Source organism: Nelumbo nucifera, chromosome 4 (assembly GCF_055504915.1).
Source record: "Nelumbo nucifera cultivar China Antique chromosome 4, China Antique-T2T, whole genome shotgun sequence".
NCBI lineage: Eukaryota > Viridiplantae > Streptophyta > Magnoliopsida > Proteales > Nelumbonaceae > Nelumbo > Nelumbo nucifera.
The window spans coordinates 19,876,943-19,897,327 of NC_142652.1; the positions used below are offsets into that span (position 1 = coordinate 19,876,943).

General features: G+C 41.0%; 1 protein-coding gene and 1 pseudogene across 1 annotated transcript; both read right to left on the reverse strand.

Moving 5' to 3' along the window:
• Positions 1–5,862: 5,862 nt before the first annotated feature.
• LOC104598176 (GDSL esterase/lipase At2g40250 pseudogene) lies at positions 5,863–12,527 on the reverse strand (annotated as a pseudogene).
• Positions 12,528–16,938: 4,411 nt separating this feature from the next.
• On the reverse strand, positions 16,939–20,139 carry LOC104597981 (UDP-glucose 6-dehydrogenase 1). The gene is made up of 2 exons (XM_010259810.3): positions 19,935–20,139; positions 16,939–18,700 (listed from the first exon to the last, which is right to left on the reverse strand). Exon 2 carries the CDS (start codon positions 18,678–18,680, stop codon positions 17,238–17,240), a length of 1,443 nt encoding a protein of 480 aa, XP_010258112.1. The 5' UTR covers positions 18,681–18,700; positions 19,935–20,139; the 3' UTR covers positions 16,939–17,237.
• Positions 20,140–20,385: the final 246 nt, after the last annotated feature.

Consider the following 20,385-nt stretch of genomic DNA (forward strand, 5'->3'; position numbering starts at 1 on the left):
CTGCTACCATGGTTTTAAAAAACGACCCGAAAGTGGAACCATTCTGACCACCAGTTTTTGGATTGACGGTTTGATCGTCCAGTTCGAATGGATGGTCCGTTTTGATAAAAAATGGCCAAAAATTGTTAAATGGATCAATGGATTGACGATTTGACCACCTGAATTAATAGGTCATTGACTGATTCAACGGTTTTTGGCCAGGGACCGGGTTTAGGTAAAACGAAACTGGTTGCCTAGACGGTTCTCAGGCCAAACTATCCAAACATCCAGGTCAACGGCGGTTCCGAAACCATGCCTACTACCATTAAATAATGATATGTTGGGGAGGGCTAAGTTGAGCATGTAGTTAAGCTTCTTCAGCAGCTTTTAAACCCTCGGAACGTTATTCAAAGAGACTGAACCTGATAGCCCTTCAAAAGATTGATTGACTGTTTGTGTTGGGCCCACCTTAAGAAGCCCAAAGCCGCTGTGCTTCAGTGCATGGTTTTTAAAAACGAATCGGTGACCGAACCGGTCAGGGGTCTGGTTACTGGTTCGAACGGTCCGATCGTTCGACTCGAACAGCTAGCCCGTTCTAACAAAAAAAATAAAAAAAAATGGAAAATGGTCAAAACCGTTCGAACGGTTAACTAGCTAGTTCAGCGGTTTGCTGATCAAAATCAACGGTTTGGGGGGAAAAAGCGGTTTGGAGGAAAATGAAACCGATCATGTGATCGGTTCCCAGTTTTTTTGGTCTGACCATCCGGTCCGGTCCGATTTTGAAAACAGTGCTTCAGTGTAATCTGGATTTGCTCCTTACATAGTGCTCCTCACACCACACACACCATTTTTACCCGTGCACTGAAAACATCTCCTGTATTTAATGTTGCCATGGAAAGAGGTTGGCGTGAGGCGTGTCCTATGAGGAATAAACCCGATTTTTCTTTGGTCCTCCCAAACAGACACTAAAAAGTAAGGCTTTTTTCTGATGTGGAAAATAGGCTATTGAGTTGGTTGTGGTTCAACATACTTTATGCATTTATGGAACCTTAGGATACTGGACCAATCATAATATGCCATGTCAGCATAATAAGCTAGCCATGTGTGCAGAAATGATGTGATCTACCAGAGTTCAAATCAACCCCCCACAAGATTGCCCCCAACAACGTCTCACAGCACATCCCCGCTGTGTATTGGGAATATCTCCCGATGTTAATACCAGAAATGATAATATCATCATCGGAAGATGTTCCCAATACACGGCGGGGATGTGCTGTAGGACGTTGTGGGGGGCTGATTTGATCTCTATCTACCAAGGCATCATGGTTGGTGGTTGGCCCAATATTACAAGAAAAATTTGTTGGATCTAAAATAAATAAATAAATATATGTAAATGATTTGAAGGTGATTGGTCCAATATGCAGATGAAGGAATAATCCGCATGCCCTTAAGTATATGGTAAGGAATGTGGGACCATTGGGTCATGAGTTAACTTAAATGGGCAGTTTGACAAATCTTTTTAAGTAGATCTTTTGACAAATCAGTAGACAAGAAGACACACTAAACTTTTGGGGTTTTGTCTTTAAAGATCAAGATTGTTTTGTAGCATGGTCCATTGGGCTGTTAAAAATAGTTGCAAAAGCTATTTTCGGCAATGGAAAGACCAAAAGCTTCGTTTGAAACTTCTTGATTTTTGGCTTTTCCGGTCTTTCTGCACACCACCTTAAATTTTTGGATTATCTGGTTGTCATTCAACTTACTTTAAATAAAATATATGAAAAAAATATAAACCATCTTTTAATTCTATCCTACATTAAAATAGAAATTAACTCCCTTTTTTTAACAAAGGCTTTATTGATGAAAAAAATAATGATGGTCATGAAACCTAACCCTCAAAAGTAAGGGTCTCTTTGGTTCGCAGTTGGAATCAAAACCGGAATTCAAATGAAAATGGTCTATTCCCATAATCTGTTTGTTTCAGATAGGAATGGAAATGGGAATTGAAATCAGTAGGAATGTAATTTCGTTCCGCTCAATCAAACAGTTGGAATCCAATTCTAGACCTCTAAACGGGCCTAAATGAGGAACAAATTGCTCTAAATAATAGCAAATAATAGGCTTAGTTTGGAAAAAAGTATAAATATAAATATGTACTGTACAAATACATACAAAATACAAGATTTTGCACTTTACATATATTTCTATTTGTAGTCCTTCCAAACCGAGCCTTAATAACAAAAATTTAAGAATAATATCACGGGTGAAAACCTTTGTTTTTTCTTCTTGATCTTCGATTTTAAACAGTATTTTGGGCATTCTTAGATTTACGGTTCTTTTTCGTTTTTTCTATTGTCATCTACTACTCAATTTTTTTTCCCTTTTGAAGCATCATTTCACAACTACTTTATTTATTGTTTGATTCATGCACATCTGGGGAATTCCCTACCCTAGATTGGCGTGATATACCAAAGAGGTATTCCAATAAGTTATATTACATAAAATCTCATCAGACCCTATCTTGTATATATGTAATATGAACAGCTATAATATAAAGCTTTGGATTATAACTATCAATTACATTGTTTGTTGATCAAAAGAAGCTTCGACTGTAACTAAATAAATCTAACAAAGTAGAAAAGCAATAGCTAGAATTAATGCTAATTTTCTCTACTGATGGTGGCTCAGTCGGTAGGTTATTTGATTCATCGGAGTAGAGACCTGGGATCAAATCCTACTGTCACCAGGGGTTGGGGGGTTAAGGGGAAGGGGATAGGCTACCCCCTGTTGTGTAGCTCCATGAAGTGAAAAAAAAAACTGACAAGACAGGGAGGAACAGTGGCTGTAAAGATGTGGGCAAGAATCTGGTAAGTGGCTTGAATTGGATGAACAGCGTCCCAGAAGACGAATTTGGTGCATGCCTGGAACACCGGGTGTGCAGCTAGGTGTGTAGCACCCATATTGTCGCACCAAGCAACTAGAGGTGATGTGGATGAAAAACCCATATATGCAAGGAGGGACTGGATTCATATGAAAAACCCAGATTTACAAAATAGATTTTGTAAATCCATTTTGTTCCGATTAAATTCATACTAGGATGGTACGAAACAAGATTCCAAGTGTTATTGTCCATGAAGGCATGGTATTCCTGTTGCATAGAGTGTTGCCAGTGTTGATGCTTGGCCGCACTAGAATAAGTGGCCGGTTCACATTGCTTCGGTGTGATGTCAGCAAGAAGGGCAGCCAGAATAGGATACCTGGTGGTAGCCATCGCAAGGGATGCTGTGGAGCTCATCGATCTGGTGACCATGGTATGAGTTTTCTATGGAGGTGGAGGTGCAGCAGGAGTGGTATCAATAAGCTCTTGAATCAGTCTGGTTCAGCAAGGCGGCTCAAAGGCAGATGATGGATCACCGCTGGGAGCAAACTCAGCTGATAGAGTAGGAGCAGCAGGGGTCACCGACGACACCAAGGGTTGTCATTGGAGATCTGATGAAGGAGAGGAGATGTTTCCTGATGAGCAGCAGGGGTCACCGATGCCAACTGATGGTGAAGCTGCTACTCGCAGGTTCAGTGGACCTATAATTGGTCCAATGGGGGTACCTAAAGGAGAAGTGGTACGATCAGTACTGGAGCGGTTAATTGGGAAGAGTTGCATATCCAGAAACCGTGATTCATCAAATATGACATGGACTGATGTATTCACATCCATTGGCAAGATGCCAACACCTATAACCCTTATGAGCTGCTATATCCTAGAAAAATACACTGTTGTGACTGAAATTCAAATTTGTGGCGATTATACAGTCGTAGAATAGGATAACAGGTACAACCAAAAATTTTGAAAAATGTGTAATCTGGGGTTCTTTGAAATAGTAACTCATATGGGGAGCAACCGCAAAGTGTCTGAGCGGGAAGCCGCTTGATCAGATATACTGCCATATGTGTGGTGTCAGTCCAGAAGGAAAATAGGAGAGACGTGGAAGCCAGTAGAGATAATGCGGACTCAACAATGTGTTGGCGCTTCCTTTCAACTGTACCATTTTGTTCATGAGTGTGTGGGTACGCCAGACGGTGATGAATTCCTTTAGAGTTGAGGTACCAGGAGAAAGAGCGAAATTCCCCTCCCCACTCAAATTGAAGGATTTTTATTTTTGTGGACAACAAACATTCCACATGCCGTTTGAAGCTTAGAAAAGCATCAATGACTTCAGATTTCTTTGTGAGTGGGTACAACCAAGTGAATTTTGAAAAAACAGCCACAAAAATAACATAATATCTGAAACATTTATTAGAAATAGTTGGGGCTAGTGCCCATACATCAGAATAAACAACTTATAATGGATGTGTTGCAGTAAATTGTGAAACTGGCAAGCAAATGTTGTCTATGACTCTTACCCATCTGGAACGACTCATACACAATACTACTAGTACGACTTTGACAAGGTAAACCAAATTGTGAGATAATCTGACTCACTACTCTGAACGCAACCAACGAAGGCAGTTGCTTTATTGTTGACTTGAGTCCCTTCAGGAAATTGATAAAGTCCATTTTTACTCGTTCCTCTGATGAGAACTCTCCCCATATAATCCTTCACAAGAAAGAAATCACGATGGAATTCAAGGTAAACATCATTGTCTTTGGTAAATTTGCTCACAGAAAGCAGATTCTTGGTGATGTGAGGAACATGATAAATGGAGTTGAGAGCAAATGTATGATTATTATGTGTCAATGACGAAGATTCGAAATGTAAAATTCACAAACCTGATCCGAACCCATGTACTCGGACCGATTCTACAGATTGTCTACATCTGGAGTTAAATGATAAGTGGCGCCCGAATCTAGATGCCATGTGGGATCAACCTCATTCCCAACACTTGTGTGATATGCAACAGTGTCTGAAGGAGTTTGTTGTTCTCCCTGATATGATAAATCATAGCGCCTCCTACAGGTAAGAGCACCATGGTTTGGTTTGTTGCAAACCTGGCAGATGATTTGGGAAAATTTTCCTTTCCCACAGCCCCCATCGTTATTTTTGTTGCCATTATGTTGGTTAGGATAACCTCTACAGTTGTAGCCACCGCCGTGACCTCTGCCATTGCTGGGAGCAAAACTAACCCCTCGGTTTGTATTTTTGGAGTTCCAATTATTTTTATTTTTGCCATATGCGACAAAATTTGCAGAAGGGGGGTTATCAGCGATGGGCTGGTTGTGTTGTTCCAACCATGCCTCATGATTTAAGATAAGTCCCAGTATATCATTAATAGTAAGAAAATCAAAATCAGTCCTATTGGTGATTATAATGACTATGGACTCATACCGGTCCCCAGTCCAGAAAGAATAGAGAGAATAAGATTTTCTTTGCGTACCGGTTCAGAAATAGCTACTAGGTTGTCAGCAATTACCTTGGATCTCTTGACATACTCGGTTATTGATTCTGACCCTTTCTTGATGCTCTACAACTATCACTTTAGATGAAGAGCTCTTGACCTTGAGATGGCGGAGTAGGTTGCAAATAGGGCCTTCCAGACTTTGGCTGATGTGGTCAAACCGATCACTTCTCTCACCACACTCTCAGTGAGAGAAGAAATGATCCACCCGAGAACAAGTTAATCCAACTGCACCCAGTTATCATACTCTGGGTTCATCACTCTCTGTCCATCAAGACCATCGATGTGGGTTGGAGGATCTTGCATGGTTCCTTCTACGAGACCAAGCAATTTGTGAGTTCTGAGGACTGGAATCATCTGCGCCCTCCAAGGTAAGTAGTTGTCGTGACTCAGATTGATGGGAAGCGAATGGGAGATGTTGGGGACGTTGATCACTGATGTTCCCAACACAGAACTCAAGAACTAATTGGAGCTTTCTGTGTTTGAGCTTGCTGCCGAGTGCACACCATAGTGAGCCATGGTTCCGATACCAAGTCAAAGAACCATTCAACCTAAAAGCTTAAGCTGTTAGGTGAGGTCCTTGAATAGGTTGATATCATTCATTTTCAGTCAAGACAGTAGCTCTTAACAGCACTCACCATATTTCCTAGGGTTGGTGATCATGTCCAGTAATGGATTGTAGATGTCGACGTACGCGAACCGAGAACTAGGGAGCGTATCTTGCAACTTCAACACAAGAGCCTGTAGCTTGGCATTATACATTTGGGAGTCCTTATTTTCTTCAGCATTACAAGCCCTCCGCAGTAGATGGCCCCCTGGCATCGGCGGTATGCTTCCCACCGTATGTTGCACCGATAGACACCAGATCGGCGACAACCCTAATATTGAGAACCTTCGTGCTCCCATGCTATAAAGTATCTGCATTAACACAAGTATCTTGTCACTTACCATAACGAATGTATCTTGTCACTTACCATAACGAAGGACTCCAAGTTTTGGAGTAGAAAATCATGGTACGCCGGAAGAGAGAACTGACCCCTTCTCGTGGGTAGATCGTACAAGTTAAATATCATGTCATTAGTTCCGGCACTGATAGCAAACAAAGCGTCTTCCACTATAAGATTGGCAGCCTCCCTCCCAATGGTACTCTGCATCCAAGCCAAGCATTGCTTGAAGTAGCACAACTGGGTCGACATGTGAGCCACATTGAAGATGGTCGCTGTCAAGTCGTCTATCCCTATGCCAGTTGATGCAAAGCTAATGCCGGTGAGCAAGTCAAGATTGGTCACCCGGGGATCTAAGTAGGCCGGTAAGAGGTCCTTGATTCCTATTAGAGTTCGGCCTGCCTGTTAGATTGATAACAGTCAAGGAAAAGAGAGGAGAAAAAGAAGAAGAGTAGAAGAGAGGACAAGGAGGAAAAGGTCTGGTTCAAATGAGAGAAAAATCAACCCTCCCATTTGGCCAGATCTGTTTTATATTACTGAAAATAATATGGAAAAACCACATGTGCCCCTACTTAAGTTAGGGACATTAGATCTAACATAAACTTACAGATCAACACCTAACCATAAGCACAAAGTCAAAAGTACCCCTACATACTCAACACTAACACTCCCCCTCAAGCTGGAGAGTATATATTAGGGGTGTCCACGGTTCGGTTAACCGAACCATGGCCCCATTTTGTAAACCGAACCGATGGTACCAGTTTTTTCATTTCGCCAAACCAAAATCGAACCGATACAGGTTAACTCTTACTTGAAGCTTCGAGTTGGAGTTGAATAGCCTGGAAATTCAAGTTCTGTGGAAACCCCATCGTATCCTAAGTAATAATCCTGGCTTTGAGATGATAAGGGCAGCTTGCGCTTGGCTACAACCACAACTTGTGCTAATCTCGAACCACTATGGCCGAGAGGAACAGAAAACTGAGGAAAGTGGGAAGATAAAAGGGGAGGAGAGAAAGGGAAAGGGAAAGGGAAAGGGGAAGAAGAGAAATCGGGTGGGGGGGGGGGGGGGAGAGAGAGAGAGAGAGAGAGAGAGAGAGAGAGAGAGAGAGAGAGAAATGTGAAGGAATCTGAGGTAGAAGGGATTATCGTCGCTGCAGTTCGTGTATCGTGAGGCCGATGAAGATGAACAGTGTTTTTCTCCCATTGTCCTTATTACAAAGGTATTATGAGAGGATTAAAAAAAAGGATAAATCTCTTAAACTATCCTTACTATTCACAAAATTAACAAACTATACCCTTATTGTTTGGATATTGTCTTGCCGTACCCTTAAGTTTTCTGACAAAAAAATAAAATGTCGAATTTACCTTTCACTATTCATCAAAATTTCAAAATAAAACCCAACTGACCGTAGGTGGATTCATACCCAATTTCTGGTGTTAAATCCCATCCAGATGCCACAGTTGCTGTTCTTCCACACCGTAGGTTCTTTACAAAAAATTGTATAGACCTCGGCTCTCAGCTTTGTGCAAAGTACCCATCCTCTCCCACCGCCACCAGCTTTCACATTCATCTCCTCTGCCATGACAAATAGCAGCTTTCACAAAAATTTGTACAGACGTCGGCTCTCAGCTTTGTGCAAAGTACCCATACCAGCTTTCACATTCATCGCCTCTGCCATGACAAATAGCAGCTTTCACATTCGTGCTCTCTCTCTCTTTGGAAAGCTTCTACTCTTATATTGTCTGAAACGATTCTTTATCAACCATCATCCATCTTCATATTTTTTTCTACTTCTTTTTAACTGACTCAAGAAGCAATATGCTTCAGAGCTCTCTTACCAATCCGCTCCAGAGCTCACACGCCCTGTGTGAGGAGCAGATCCCACCTCGTTCATGGACCAGGCTCGGGCTTGGCCTTTGGAAAAATTTGAATGGAAGTCAGACCCAAACCCGGCCTGTGATGAGGTCCTTGTGCAGCTGGATTATGGTATAATGCTGTAGTCCCGTCTGCTCTCCCGCCGGTTTCTCCCCTAACAACTCTTCGCCTCTTCTATTCCCCTTCCTTTACCCTCTTCTCTCCCCACCGGTCACCGTCAACCTCTACCACCATTAGCCTGCATTGTCGTCTTCCAAAACGAGCTACGCCCAAGTCGTCCTTGCAACCAACTAGCGCCTCTCTCTCTCTCTCTCGTTATCTCCTGTTTTGCTGGTTTTCTTCTGCAACAACCCCACCATCAGAGAGAAGCCGTACAGAAGATATCTTAGCCAAGTTTCCGATACCTCAGCTTTCTCTTTATGTTATTTGACAAGTTTCCCTTAGCTTGAGCCACATTAATTGCAACCCAATGTCTTTTCTCCCACTCTTCTAACCAAATACAGCTGCTTTTGATTCTACATTACGTCAGAAAGTAGATATTACAGGGTTTGAGATTTTGCTTTAAGAAAGGAAATCGACAAGACTAGTTGGACCTAATTCAATTCATTTACATCTCCACACTCCAGTACTCCACCCACAGCCTCTTCACGAAGAAGAAAGATGCCAGGCTTCACCAAAATGTTGATTCAGCAGCGGCATGTGCGTCACCTATCAAACGTCGTCTCGTATATAGTTTCTCTCTAATGTCGGCCCTGGCTTCATACTTTCTCTCTGATGTTGGGACACAGAATCAGGAAAGGAACTGAAAGCAAGTTCTTCATCCCTTCCGTTCGCTCTCCCCTGTTTCGTCCATAGTTTCTCTCTGATGTCGGCCCTGCTTCATATTCTCATTAAATAAGTAAAAAACGTATATATTCAAATCACAGATGTTCTTCCACTTCTCTGATTGATCGGGTCAATAAAGTGGAGCTTTATGATGCAGATCATGCGACAATGATACCAAAATCACTGCCACCGCTGCAACTTCCAACAGTGCCCTAAATAATAAGGGTATTTTAAGAATTTGAAAATAATTATCGCTTATATGATATCACATGTGAATGTGAATGGAGTGTAACTGAAAATAAATTATCTGTAAGGGAGGTTTTAGACAATTGTCAGAAACTTAAATATACGACGATTAATGCTTACATGCAACAACCGTGAAGTGTCACAGATTTTATGGAATGGAAGAATCCTAAACTGACAGGACTCCGGATCTGCTACAAATTAAGCGTGTACAATGGGCTACATAAACCCAATCACGATCAAACACATTAGCCATCCATAACATTACCTTAGCACTGGCAACTTGCTCCATTGCTTGTTTTCTCATGATTGGGTGGCGTAACCCTTAGTACGTACACAGTTTGCATTGCATGACCAATAAACAGTATACAATAGCCTACGAAATCCACTCAGAAGTGAACGCATATGTAAGCTTGCTGATGTGTCCATTTCTGAATGGGTTTTTTCATGGTTTTTAAAATTGGATCGGAAAAACCGAGAACCGGTCAGGTGACTGGTTTTGTTTTCCCTTAAAATTAGATTTTTCCCAAAAACCATTGATTTTGATCAATAAACTGTTGATCCGGGCGATTAACCGTTCAAACCGTTTGAATGGTTTTGACTGTTTTTTATTTTTAAATTTTTTTTTTATTTTTTATTAGAACGGGTCGAATGATTCGATTCGAGAAACAGACCCCTAACCGGTTCATTCTCCAGGTCGGTTTTAAAAACCTTGGGTTTCCTAACCTATTTTACAAAGATCAGATTTGCTCTTCCTCACAGCACTTGGAGTTACGTACACATTTGGAATATTTCCCAATGCATAACTGCATCTGCTGTGAGGTATGCTCTTCTATAAAGAGGAAATCCAAAATTCAGTTATCTTGTCATCATCAGATGGACCCATCAAGATCTTGTGAAAGAGTTCAAATCTGCTACCAACACATTGGAAACATCTCATGAATGACAAGGGAATTTCCAATGTACAGTTAGAATGACCTATTGGGACAGTGTTGGAAGCATTGTGTTGGTAAGATATCCCTATGCCTTGTGGAAACCATTTGATTTCAATTTTATATCAGTGTCAAGAGAATATATATTAGGTCAGACAATTAGAGTATATGTGGGGCAGATTAGGTCGATGGTAACACAATCAACCCCAAAAGCTTCATATTGGTTTGGGCTAAGGTTGGTCCAATTTCTCTAATCTTTTTTGTCAAACATTCTTATTTCATCGACTCAAGGATTGGGGTAAATTTAATTTTAACATTATTATATGTAAAAATACATGGGTATGATGTTTTTGAAAAATTATCTTTAAATATAAAATTTGTTGTCATACATATAAATATATACATACTAATATGTATATAAAATTATTATTATTAAAGGTGGGGCGTAGCTCATCTCCCAAACCCTTAATCCTACCAATTCGGATTCAGGCAGAAGGAGACCTTGCTGCTTGGCAAACTTCAACCCTCAGCCGAACTTGAACCTAACCCATAGCTGAACAAGTCAATTCGCATTGGTAATCAGAATGATTTGCAAGGTTGGTGATCTTTAACCTAACTCTCTCAATCGAATATGCGAAGCAGTCCATTCAAATAAAACTTGCAAGATATATAATTTGGCTAATCTAGCCTTCGAAAGAAGTGCGTTGGTTCCGGCTATTTCTTTCTTTCTTTTTTAATATCTTGTGAAGGGCTATGCAACGGGGTAGCCCATCCCCCCACCCATACGGTTGAACCGGTGAACTAATTAATCGAGTAATCTTTCTGAGTCCTGCTTCTTTTTATGGTTTTTACTACTTGAACCAAGGTTTTTAACCGAATCAGTCAGGCGTCTTGTTTTTGGGTCAAACCGTCTAACCGTTCGAACCAAACAGACAGTCCATTCTGACAAAAAAATTAAAAAATTTAAAAAATTTAAAAAATTTAAAAAACCGGCCAAACAGTTAAACAGTTCAACCACCTAGGTCAGCGGTTTGCTGACCAAATCAACGGTTTTTGGGAAAATAATAGTTTTAGGGTAAAACAGAACCAATTACCTGACCAATTCCCGGTTTTATGGTCCGACCATCCGGTCATATTTTTGTTGCCATCCACATCCAGGTCCGACAAGTTTCCTTTTTCATTTTTCATTCCACGACCACGTATGGTGATCTGCTTCATGTGCTATTGGCCACAAACAGTTCAAACAGTTCAACCACCTAGGTCAGCGGTTTGCTGACCAAATCAACGGTTTTTGGGGAAATAATAGTTTTAGGGTAAAACAGAACCAATTACTTGACCAATTCCCAGTTTTCTGGTCCGACCATCCGGTCATATTTTTGTTGCCATCCACATCCAGGTCCGACAAGTTTCCTTTTTCATTTTTCATTCCACGACCACGTATGGTGATCTGCTTCATGTGCTATTGGCCACAAACAAAACCATAACAGATTCTTTTCCCTTCTTTTGTGCTCTTTTCTACCTCCTAAAACAGTCTTCCTCAGTTCCCCTCACCCTCACGTTTGATGTTCTATTTTTCTTTCTGAGGAAACTAGGGCTGCAATGAGTTAAACTTAAATCCGATTCAATCCAACTCGTTTAAGTCATAGTTAGACATGGATCACAGGATCAGATCTGAAAGTATGATCCATTTATTTATTAATTGGATCGGATTCAGATTTTGTTTGATCCAATCTGGGGTCTCATCCTATACATCATCATTCAAGCCTTATCCAACATACATACAGGTGCAAAGTATCATTTATTTATTAAAATTCTTTTGAATCAAGTAGTAATTGGGGTTTATATAAACTAGTTTTTCTGCTTATAGCATATGATTTTTGTTTTATATTACATATCCCTAGATATCCGTGTTAGGATTATGCGCTGAATTAGGATTCCGTTCACTGTATATATTTTTTGTATAATATTTTCTTATCCTTTCCTTATCATGTATAGTTCAGATAGGAAAGATATGTTTGAGTCCCTATAAACTTAGGAATTTTATTTGCCATAAGCTTAGGAGATTCGATGGGTATATAACCATGTATATTTTTTGAATTATGATGATTGCTAGTTGATCGAGTCAATTGCGCTTGCTCTCAGTCTTGGGTCTTATTCGATTCTCACCACACCAACGGCTGAAAGTTGCAAGAGAGAGAAGGTATTGGTCATCAAAAGGAACCACTTGGGAACCAAAGGCTTGTCGTTGTCCAAGAAGTTGCTGAGAATGGTTCCCTCTGCTTGATTGCTGAACGCCCAGTAGCCGGAGATGCCAGCGCTGAAGAAGGTGACGATCACCATTGCGTAGCAGACAGACAGTCCCTTGAACATCTTGCCCTTCACCGGAGGTGCCAACAGGAGCGAGAGGTCTGTGTTCCAAGACCTCTGGAGATCAGTGGCAGCAACGACGTTGTTCGGCGCCGACAAAAGACAAACTTGGCACTCCAGATTCAATTCGGCACTCCGTTTTTCGCAGAGTTCTTTGGTCCTCTTCTCCTTCTACAGAAATTCCGTTTGGCCGAAACTGAACGGTTCTTCTTGTGCGAGTAACAGAGAACTCGGGGGCTCATTCTCGATCAGAACGTTTTGATTTCTTCTCCGACGAGTCAACGTTCTACGGCAGGGAGATCCAGAGATCGGTCCTTTGTCTTTTGTGGCGATTCTACCACCGATTGCGGGCTTTCAGACACAATAGTCGGCATGGCTGAAATCAGAGAAAAAGGAGCAGGGGCAGGAGGAAAAGGTCGTGGCGGCTAAGTCAAGGCCAATACAGCCAAAGTCTCTGCGCAAGGCAATGTGTCTCAAAGAGAATCAATTGATGCAACCAAGACTGGGTTAAATGGATTGAGTAGTGAGTAGTGGAACATGTTACTCAACCTTTTGAACACACAGAAAGAGGGGAGTCAACGACTAAGTGGTAAGCAAAAATTGTCATAGTGGATAATAGACACATGGGCCTCTCATCATATGACAGGAAGCCTTGCGTCGATGACAGATATAAAGAATGTCATTCCATGCTCTGCCGGGCTACCAGATGGGAAAGCGACAATAGCAGAGAAAGAAGGCACAATTGCACTGGACGATCATCTGAAACTGACTAGTGTTTTATATGTGTCTACTTTGAATTGCAATTTACTTTCTGTATCGCAATTGATTGAGGAATCGAATTGTATTGTCCAGTTCACTAATAGATTCTGTGTGATACAGGACCGCACTACGAGGATGCTGATTGGAGCGGGTGAGCAGCGAGAGGGACTCTATTATTTCCAGAGCATTGCATCAACAAGACCAATGAAGACTACAGAGAGCAGGACATGTGATATTTGGCATCAAAGGTTAGGGCATCCTTCTTATAGAATTGTTAAGTTGCTGCCTTTTATTAGTACTAAGAATAATAATGATGACAATATTAAGGGTTGTGATGTATTCTTCCGAGCTAAACAATGTCGAGAAGAGTTTGTTTCTAGTAATAATAAAGCATCTGATATTTTTGAGTTAATTCATTGTGATTTGTGGGGTCCTTATAGAACCACAGCTTCTTGTGGTGCTCATTATTTCTTGACCATATTAGACGACTTTTCTAGAGGCGTTTGGATTTATCTTCTAGTTGATGAGATGGAAGTGGGACGAGTTCTTCGAAATTTTTTTGCTATGGTTCAAAGGCAATTTAACAAACCTGTAAAGGTGATCCGTACTGATAATGGGACTGAGTTTGTCTGCTTGGCTAATTATTTTGTTGAACATGGTATTATTCATCAAACCACTTGTGTCGGAACCTCTCAACAAAACGGGAGGGTTGAACGCAAGCACCGCCACATACTCAATGTTGCTCGAGCCTTGCGCTTTCAAGCTAGCTTGCCTATTGATTTTTTGGGGGAATGTGTCTTGACTGCATGTTATTTGATTAATCGGACACCGCCCATTCTGTTGAAGGGAAAGACTCCCTGTGAAGTGTTATTTGGGCGACCTCCTTCTTATGAAAATGTGTGACCTTTTGGTTGCTTAGCATATGCGCACAATCATGGACATGGAGGGGATAAATTTGTCAGTCGAAGCAGATGGTGTGTTTTTGTTGGGTATCCTTTTGGAAAGAAATGATGGAGCTTGTATGATTTAGAGTCCGACATGTTCTTTGCATCAAGAGATGTCACTTTTTTAGAGCATGAATTCCCGTATGCATGCAAGGAGGATGCACAGCCAAACAAAGCACAAGGCCAATTTAATTGTGGAATAGGTGGGACAGATGAGGTGCCATCCATTTATTTACTGGGACAAGCAAATGATGAGATGGAGATTGACCAGCGAGGTGAACTCGCTGAAGAAGGAATCTGTGTAGAAGAAGGAACCCGTGTAGACCCGAATGCAAATGTTGATGAACTCATGCATTCTTGTGACGCCACCACAGAAAATGTAAGCGAAGACAGTCCTGACGTAAGGGGGGTGGCGATATTGAGCAATAACAGCACTCTGAATTTCATTTGGGGCATGGGCATCAACAGTAACAGCAGTCCACAAGGTTGAGAGATTATGTGCTTCACACCACACAGCGATTGAGTCCCTCTCCGTGTTTCTTTGCAAGCTCACTCGGCCAATCACATTCTGTAGGTAGTCCTTATCCCATAGATAACTATGTGAACTGTAACAATTTTTCTTCTCGACATCGTGCTTTCTTAGCAGCTATTACTGCAGGAGTTGAACCTACTTCTTTTTTTGAGGCCGTAAAGGATGAAAAATGGAGGAATGCGATGTAGAAAGAAATACATGCACTTGAAAATAATCAGACATGGACTGTAGAGCCTTTGCCATTAGGAAAACGAGCCATAGGATGCAAATGGGTGTATCGAATTAAGTATAATGCTGATGGGACAGTGAAAAGATACAAAGCCCGTCTCGTGATTTTCGGGAACAAGCAGGTTGAGGGAATTGATTATAATGAAACTTTTTCCCCATTTGCAAAAATGGTTACTGTCCATACCTTCCTTGCAGTCGTAGCAACTAGAAATTGGGAGCTTCATCAAATGAACGTACATAACGCATTCTTGCATGGTGACCTTCATGAGGAAGTCTACATGCGAATGTCTCCTGGTTTTTAGTCAAATAAACCAGGTATGGTGTGTCGGTTGCAAAAATCTTTGTATGGCCTGAAACAAGCGTCGAGATGTTGTTTTGCTAAATTAGTCGCAACCTTGAAGACATATGGATTTCAACAATCATGTTCAGATTACTCCCTCTTCACCTTTCGTCGAGACAGGGTGCATGTGCTTGTCCTCGTGTATGTGGACGACATTATCGTGTCAAATAATGATCGTATGGCAATTCAAGTCTTCAAGAAATATTTGAGTGATTGCTTTTATATGAAAGACTTGGGATCATTGAAGTATTTTTTAGGCATTGAAGTTGTCCAAAACTCAACAACAGGAATTTTTCTGTCTCAATGTAAGTATGCTTTGGATATTATCTCTGAAGTTGGATTACTTGGTGCAAAACCTGCTCCTTTTCCTCTAGAGCAGAATCACAATCTCGCCTTGACAGATGAGCCTCTCTTATCTGATCCTGAGCGATACAAGTGCTTGGTGGGCAGGCTTATTTATTTCTCAGCAACTCGTCCAGAGTTGTCTTATTGTGTGCATGTTCTGTCACAATTTATGCAACAACCGCAATAAAGACATTGGGAGGCTGCATTGAGGGTGGTGCACTACTTGAAAGGAAATCCTGGTCAAGGAATTCTCTTGTGTTCAAACTGTGACTTATAGTTATATGCATGGTGTGATTCAGACTGGGCGAACTGTCCTTTGTCTCGACGTTCTCTATCTAGATGATTTATTTTGCTTGGAAAATCGCCTATTTCCTGAAAAACTAGGAAACAACACACTGTGGCTCGTTCTTCAACGGAAGCCGAGTATCGTTCTATGGCCACTGCCACGTGTGAATTAAAATGGCTGAAAGGATTGTTTGGCTCTTGGTGTTACGCATTCAAACCCAATGCGATTATATTGTGATAGTCAGGCAGCCTTGCATATTGCAGCAAACCCAGTGTTTCATGAGCGTACGAAACATATTGAAGTTAATTGCCATTTTGTGTCGACTACCGTTATGGTTGACATTTTTACAAAGGCACTAGGTCGCAGAGAATTTGAGTACTTTCTCCGCAAGTTGGGCATTTACAATCTGCATGTTCTAACTTGATGGGGGTGTTAGGATTATGTGCTGAATTAGGACTCCGTTCAGTGTATATCTTCTTTGTATAATATCTTCTTATCATTTCCTTATTATGTATAGTTAAGATAGGAAAGATATGTTTGAGTCCCTATAAACTTAGGAATTGTAGTTGCCATAAGCTTAGGAGATTCAATGGGTATATAACCATATATATTTTTTGAAATCTCAATGAATAAGATAGAAAGAATCAACCGGAAAAGCTCTGGTTTTACAATCCGATCAAATTGAGATCACTCCCGAACTCTTACCGGATTTGGATTCAGACATACCCCTATCTGATCCGTTGCAACCTAATAGTATGTATGTATGTATGAATTGACACTTAGGAACTAGGAAGTACTATGCATTTTATACAGTGGAAAAGAGAATCAAGGGGTTCCAAGAAGACACGAATGATTGATTGAGGCATTTGAAGCTGCCTCACCTTGGATATATTATTAAGAAAACAGATTAAACAGAAAAAAAAAAAAAAACGATAGGTAACTAAGCCAAGTACAGAAACACATTGATTCAAATAATCCATTAATAATTGATTAAGTATCAGTATTACATTAACCAAAAAACTATAAAGCAAAACACAGCCGATTACCTCCACTATAACATGATAGATGACTTCATTTGGCAAAAGAAAGAAGCATAGGAATCCACGACTAGAACAGAAGACAAAATCCCTTGTTCTTTTGTTTTAGATCTCTATTTTGAGTTCTGAAAGAATCAAACAGCCTCTCCCAGATTTCAGTGCTAAACGCCACAACACCAATCAGAAGTGATACCTTTGTTTATGTTTCTCTCTTATGCCACAGCAGGCATGTCCTTGAGCCATGGATCAAGGGGCTTGCCAATCGAATAAACAATGAAACCAATCTCCCTAAGCTTGTCCACATTCACAATGTTCCTTCCATCAAACACAAATGCAGGTTTCTGCATGTTATTATATATCCTCTGATAATCAAGTGTCTTGAATTCATCCCACTCTGTCAGAATGCATACACCATGGGCATCCTTTGTTGCCTCGTATGCATCCCAAACAACGCTCACTTGCTTCACAGAGGTGGGACTCGTGGGCTGGAGATGAAGTGGGTGATCCCAGTCAAACTTCTTCATTGTGAGATCCCTCTGGATCTGATCCTCACTCACCTGTGGGTCATAGATGCTCAAGCGTGCCTTGTCACCCAATAACCCCTTGCAAACATCAATAGCAGGGGTTTCTCTTGTGTCGCCAGTGTCCTTCTTGAATGCAAATCCAAGAATAGCTATCTTCTTACCAGAAACTGTGTTGAACATGGAGGAGACAACCCGGTTAACAAAACGGTTCTTCTGGTAGTCATTGATGTCAATCACCTGTTTCCAGTAATTTGCTACTTCAGTGAGGCCATTGCACTCACAGATGTAAACCAGGTTGAGGATATCCTTCTGGAAGCAGGATCCGCCAAAACCCACACTGGCATTGAGGAACTTGGGTCCAATCCTTGTGTCTTTACCAACAGCATGAGACACCTGGGAAACATCTGCACCAGTTGCCTCACAGAGTGCTGACATGGCATTGACAGATGAGATCCTCTGGGCCAGGAAGGCATTCGCGGCCAGCTTGGAAAGTTCTGCAGACCACAGGTTGGTTGTTATGATTCGATCTTCAGGCACCCATTGGGCATAGACATCCTTCAACACCTGGATTGCTTTCTGCCCTTCTGGGGTTTCCCTACCTCCGATGAGTACTCGGTCGGGCTTGAGAAGATCTTGGATTGCAGTACCCTCAGCAAGGAACTCTGGGTTTGAAAGAATTTGGAAGTTGATGCCCTTGCTGTTATGGGTCAGAATCTTTTCAATTGCCTCAGCCGTTTTGACTGGGACTGTTGACTTTTCAACCACAATCTTGTCAGATTTCACAACATCAGCTATCATGCGTGCTGCACTCTCCCAGTAGGTCAGGTCTGCAGCTTTGCCTGCACCAAGGCCCCGAGTTTTGGTTGGGGTGTTGACAGAGACAAAAATTATATCTGCCTCAAACACATGTTGCTCTACATCAGTGCTGAAGAAAAGGTTCCTTCCTCTGCACTGCTTCACCACATCTTCAAGGCCGGGCTCATAGATGGGGAGCTGATCACTGTTCCAGGCTGTGATCCGAGGAACAGAAATGTCCACAACAACCACTTCAACTGAAGGACACTTCAGTGCGATCACAGCCATGGTAGGTCCCCCGACATACCCAGCTCCAATACAACAGATCTTCACCATTTTTCCTGGTTATCTGTGACCTGCAAGAAGGAAAGCCCACATATCATGAAACACCAAACATTTAATTAGACAAGAACTCCAAGATCTGTAACTCTGTATAAATTAGTTGAAAGAAGTATATGCACAAATAGCTAGTCACAAACATTACAATCTAGCATATGCACAAATAGCTAGTGTTCACTATTATTATGTGCTAATGAATCCTAAACAAAAAAAAAAAAAAAATGATGTCGAACAGTTGATAAATGCATTACTATCCAAAAGAATTGTTTATAACTCAGTAGGTCCTCCGTAAACCACTTTCCATAGATAACAGCTAGAGGAATTCCACTTCAAATAAGGGGAGGATGCGAGGAAGAAAAACAAAACCCAATTTGAAGGCAAGTGAACTTGATAGTGAAGAAGGGAGCTTAACGATTGGCCTCAATGCAGAGAAATATAGGATACAGAATATTTGTGTTGTCATAAACGAAAATTTGGATCTGACAACAAACATAAACAGTTGATACTAGCTTGATCTATGGATCTAAAGAGTAGATCGGGAATCTGAAGGAGAAGCTCAACATACATGCAATTCTGTATCTAGGTATTGCGGGCAATTAACATGTAGAGTAATTCCTTTTCAAATAAGGGGAGGGTGTGAGGAAGAGAAGGAAACTCCGATTGAAGGCAAGTGAACTAGAAGGTGAGGAGTGGAGCTTAACAACTGGATCCGACAGAAAACCTAAACAGTTGATACTAGCCTGAACTATGGATCTAAAGATTACATCGGGAGGAAGTGCCAAAACACATGCGCTCTGTATCTAGGTATTCGGGGAAATTCTTCCATTAAGAAAGAAAAGAAAAGAAAAAATAGAGCAACTTAATTCCTATACTAAATGCTGGTAATGAAACCCAAGATCATAACTGAGAAACTAGAATTGGGCGAGAGTAATTGTGCAAAAAGCAACAGATCTATACATTTCAAACTGATAGTTCAACATCCATTACATAGATCCCCATTCTAAACCACAAAATACCCAAAAAGAAACAAGTATAGAAATCTCTTAGTGATAATTCAAACCAAACAGATCAGCAAAAACTGAACCAACAGAAGTCTAACAAATTCCTGTCCGAATAGAACATTAAGCACAGTTTAGGAAGTAGAAAAAAGCAACCCGGTAACCAAAACCGACAGAATGCAGACAGATGATGAAAACTAGACTAAAATTCATATGTTTTCCTTAGAAGTCAAGAGGTCCAGATCAAGATTACCTTCAAATTGCCTGTATCAGTATTCCTCCAAAAGAAGGCAAGAAAGAAAATAGAACAAGACTGTAAGAGAAGAAAGAGAAGACTGAAGAGAAGTGGAGACAGTAGCTCTGTGTAAGGAGGGAAAACTGGAGAAGAGACCACAGCTTCTTCCGCTAAGAAATGGGACGGCTGGACACTTTAAATACGCAAAACTTGGGTCTTAGCCCGCTGAGATTTCTCAGAAACCAAGCAATGTCAGATTTTACCGCTTAACTGGAATAGTACAAATAAAATAAAATAATAATTACGGGAAATACTTAAATATAAAATTTCACTTCACTTTTCTCCCTCATACATGGGAAAAATGAGAAAAGGAGTGGTGTTAGCTTCTTCTCCACCTTTAGATTGATGAAGTTTTCCTACCTCAAGCTCCGCTCTGTACACGTGCAAAAAGGGAGGAAAAGAAATAAGT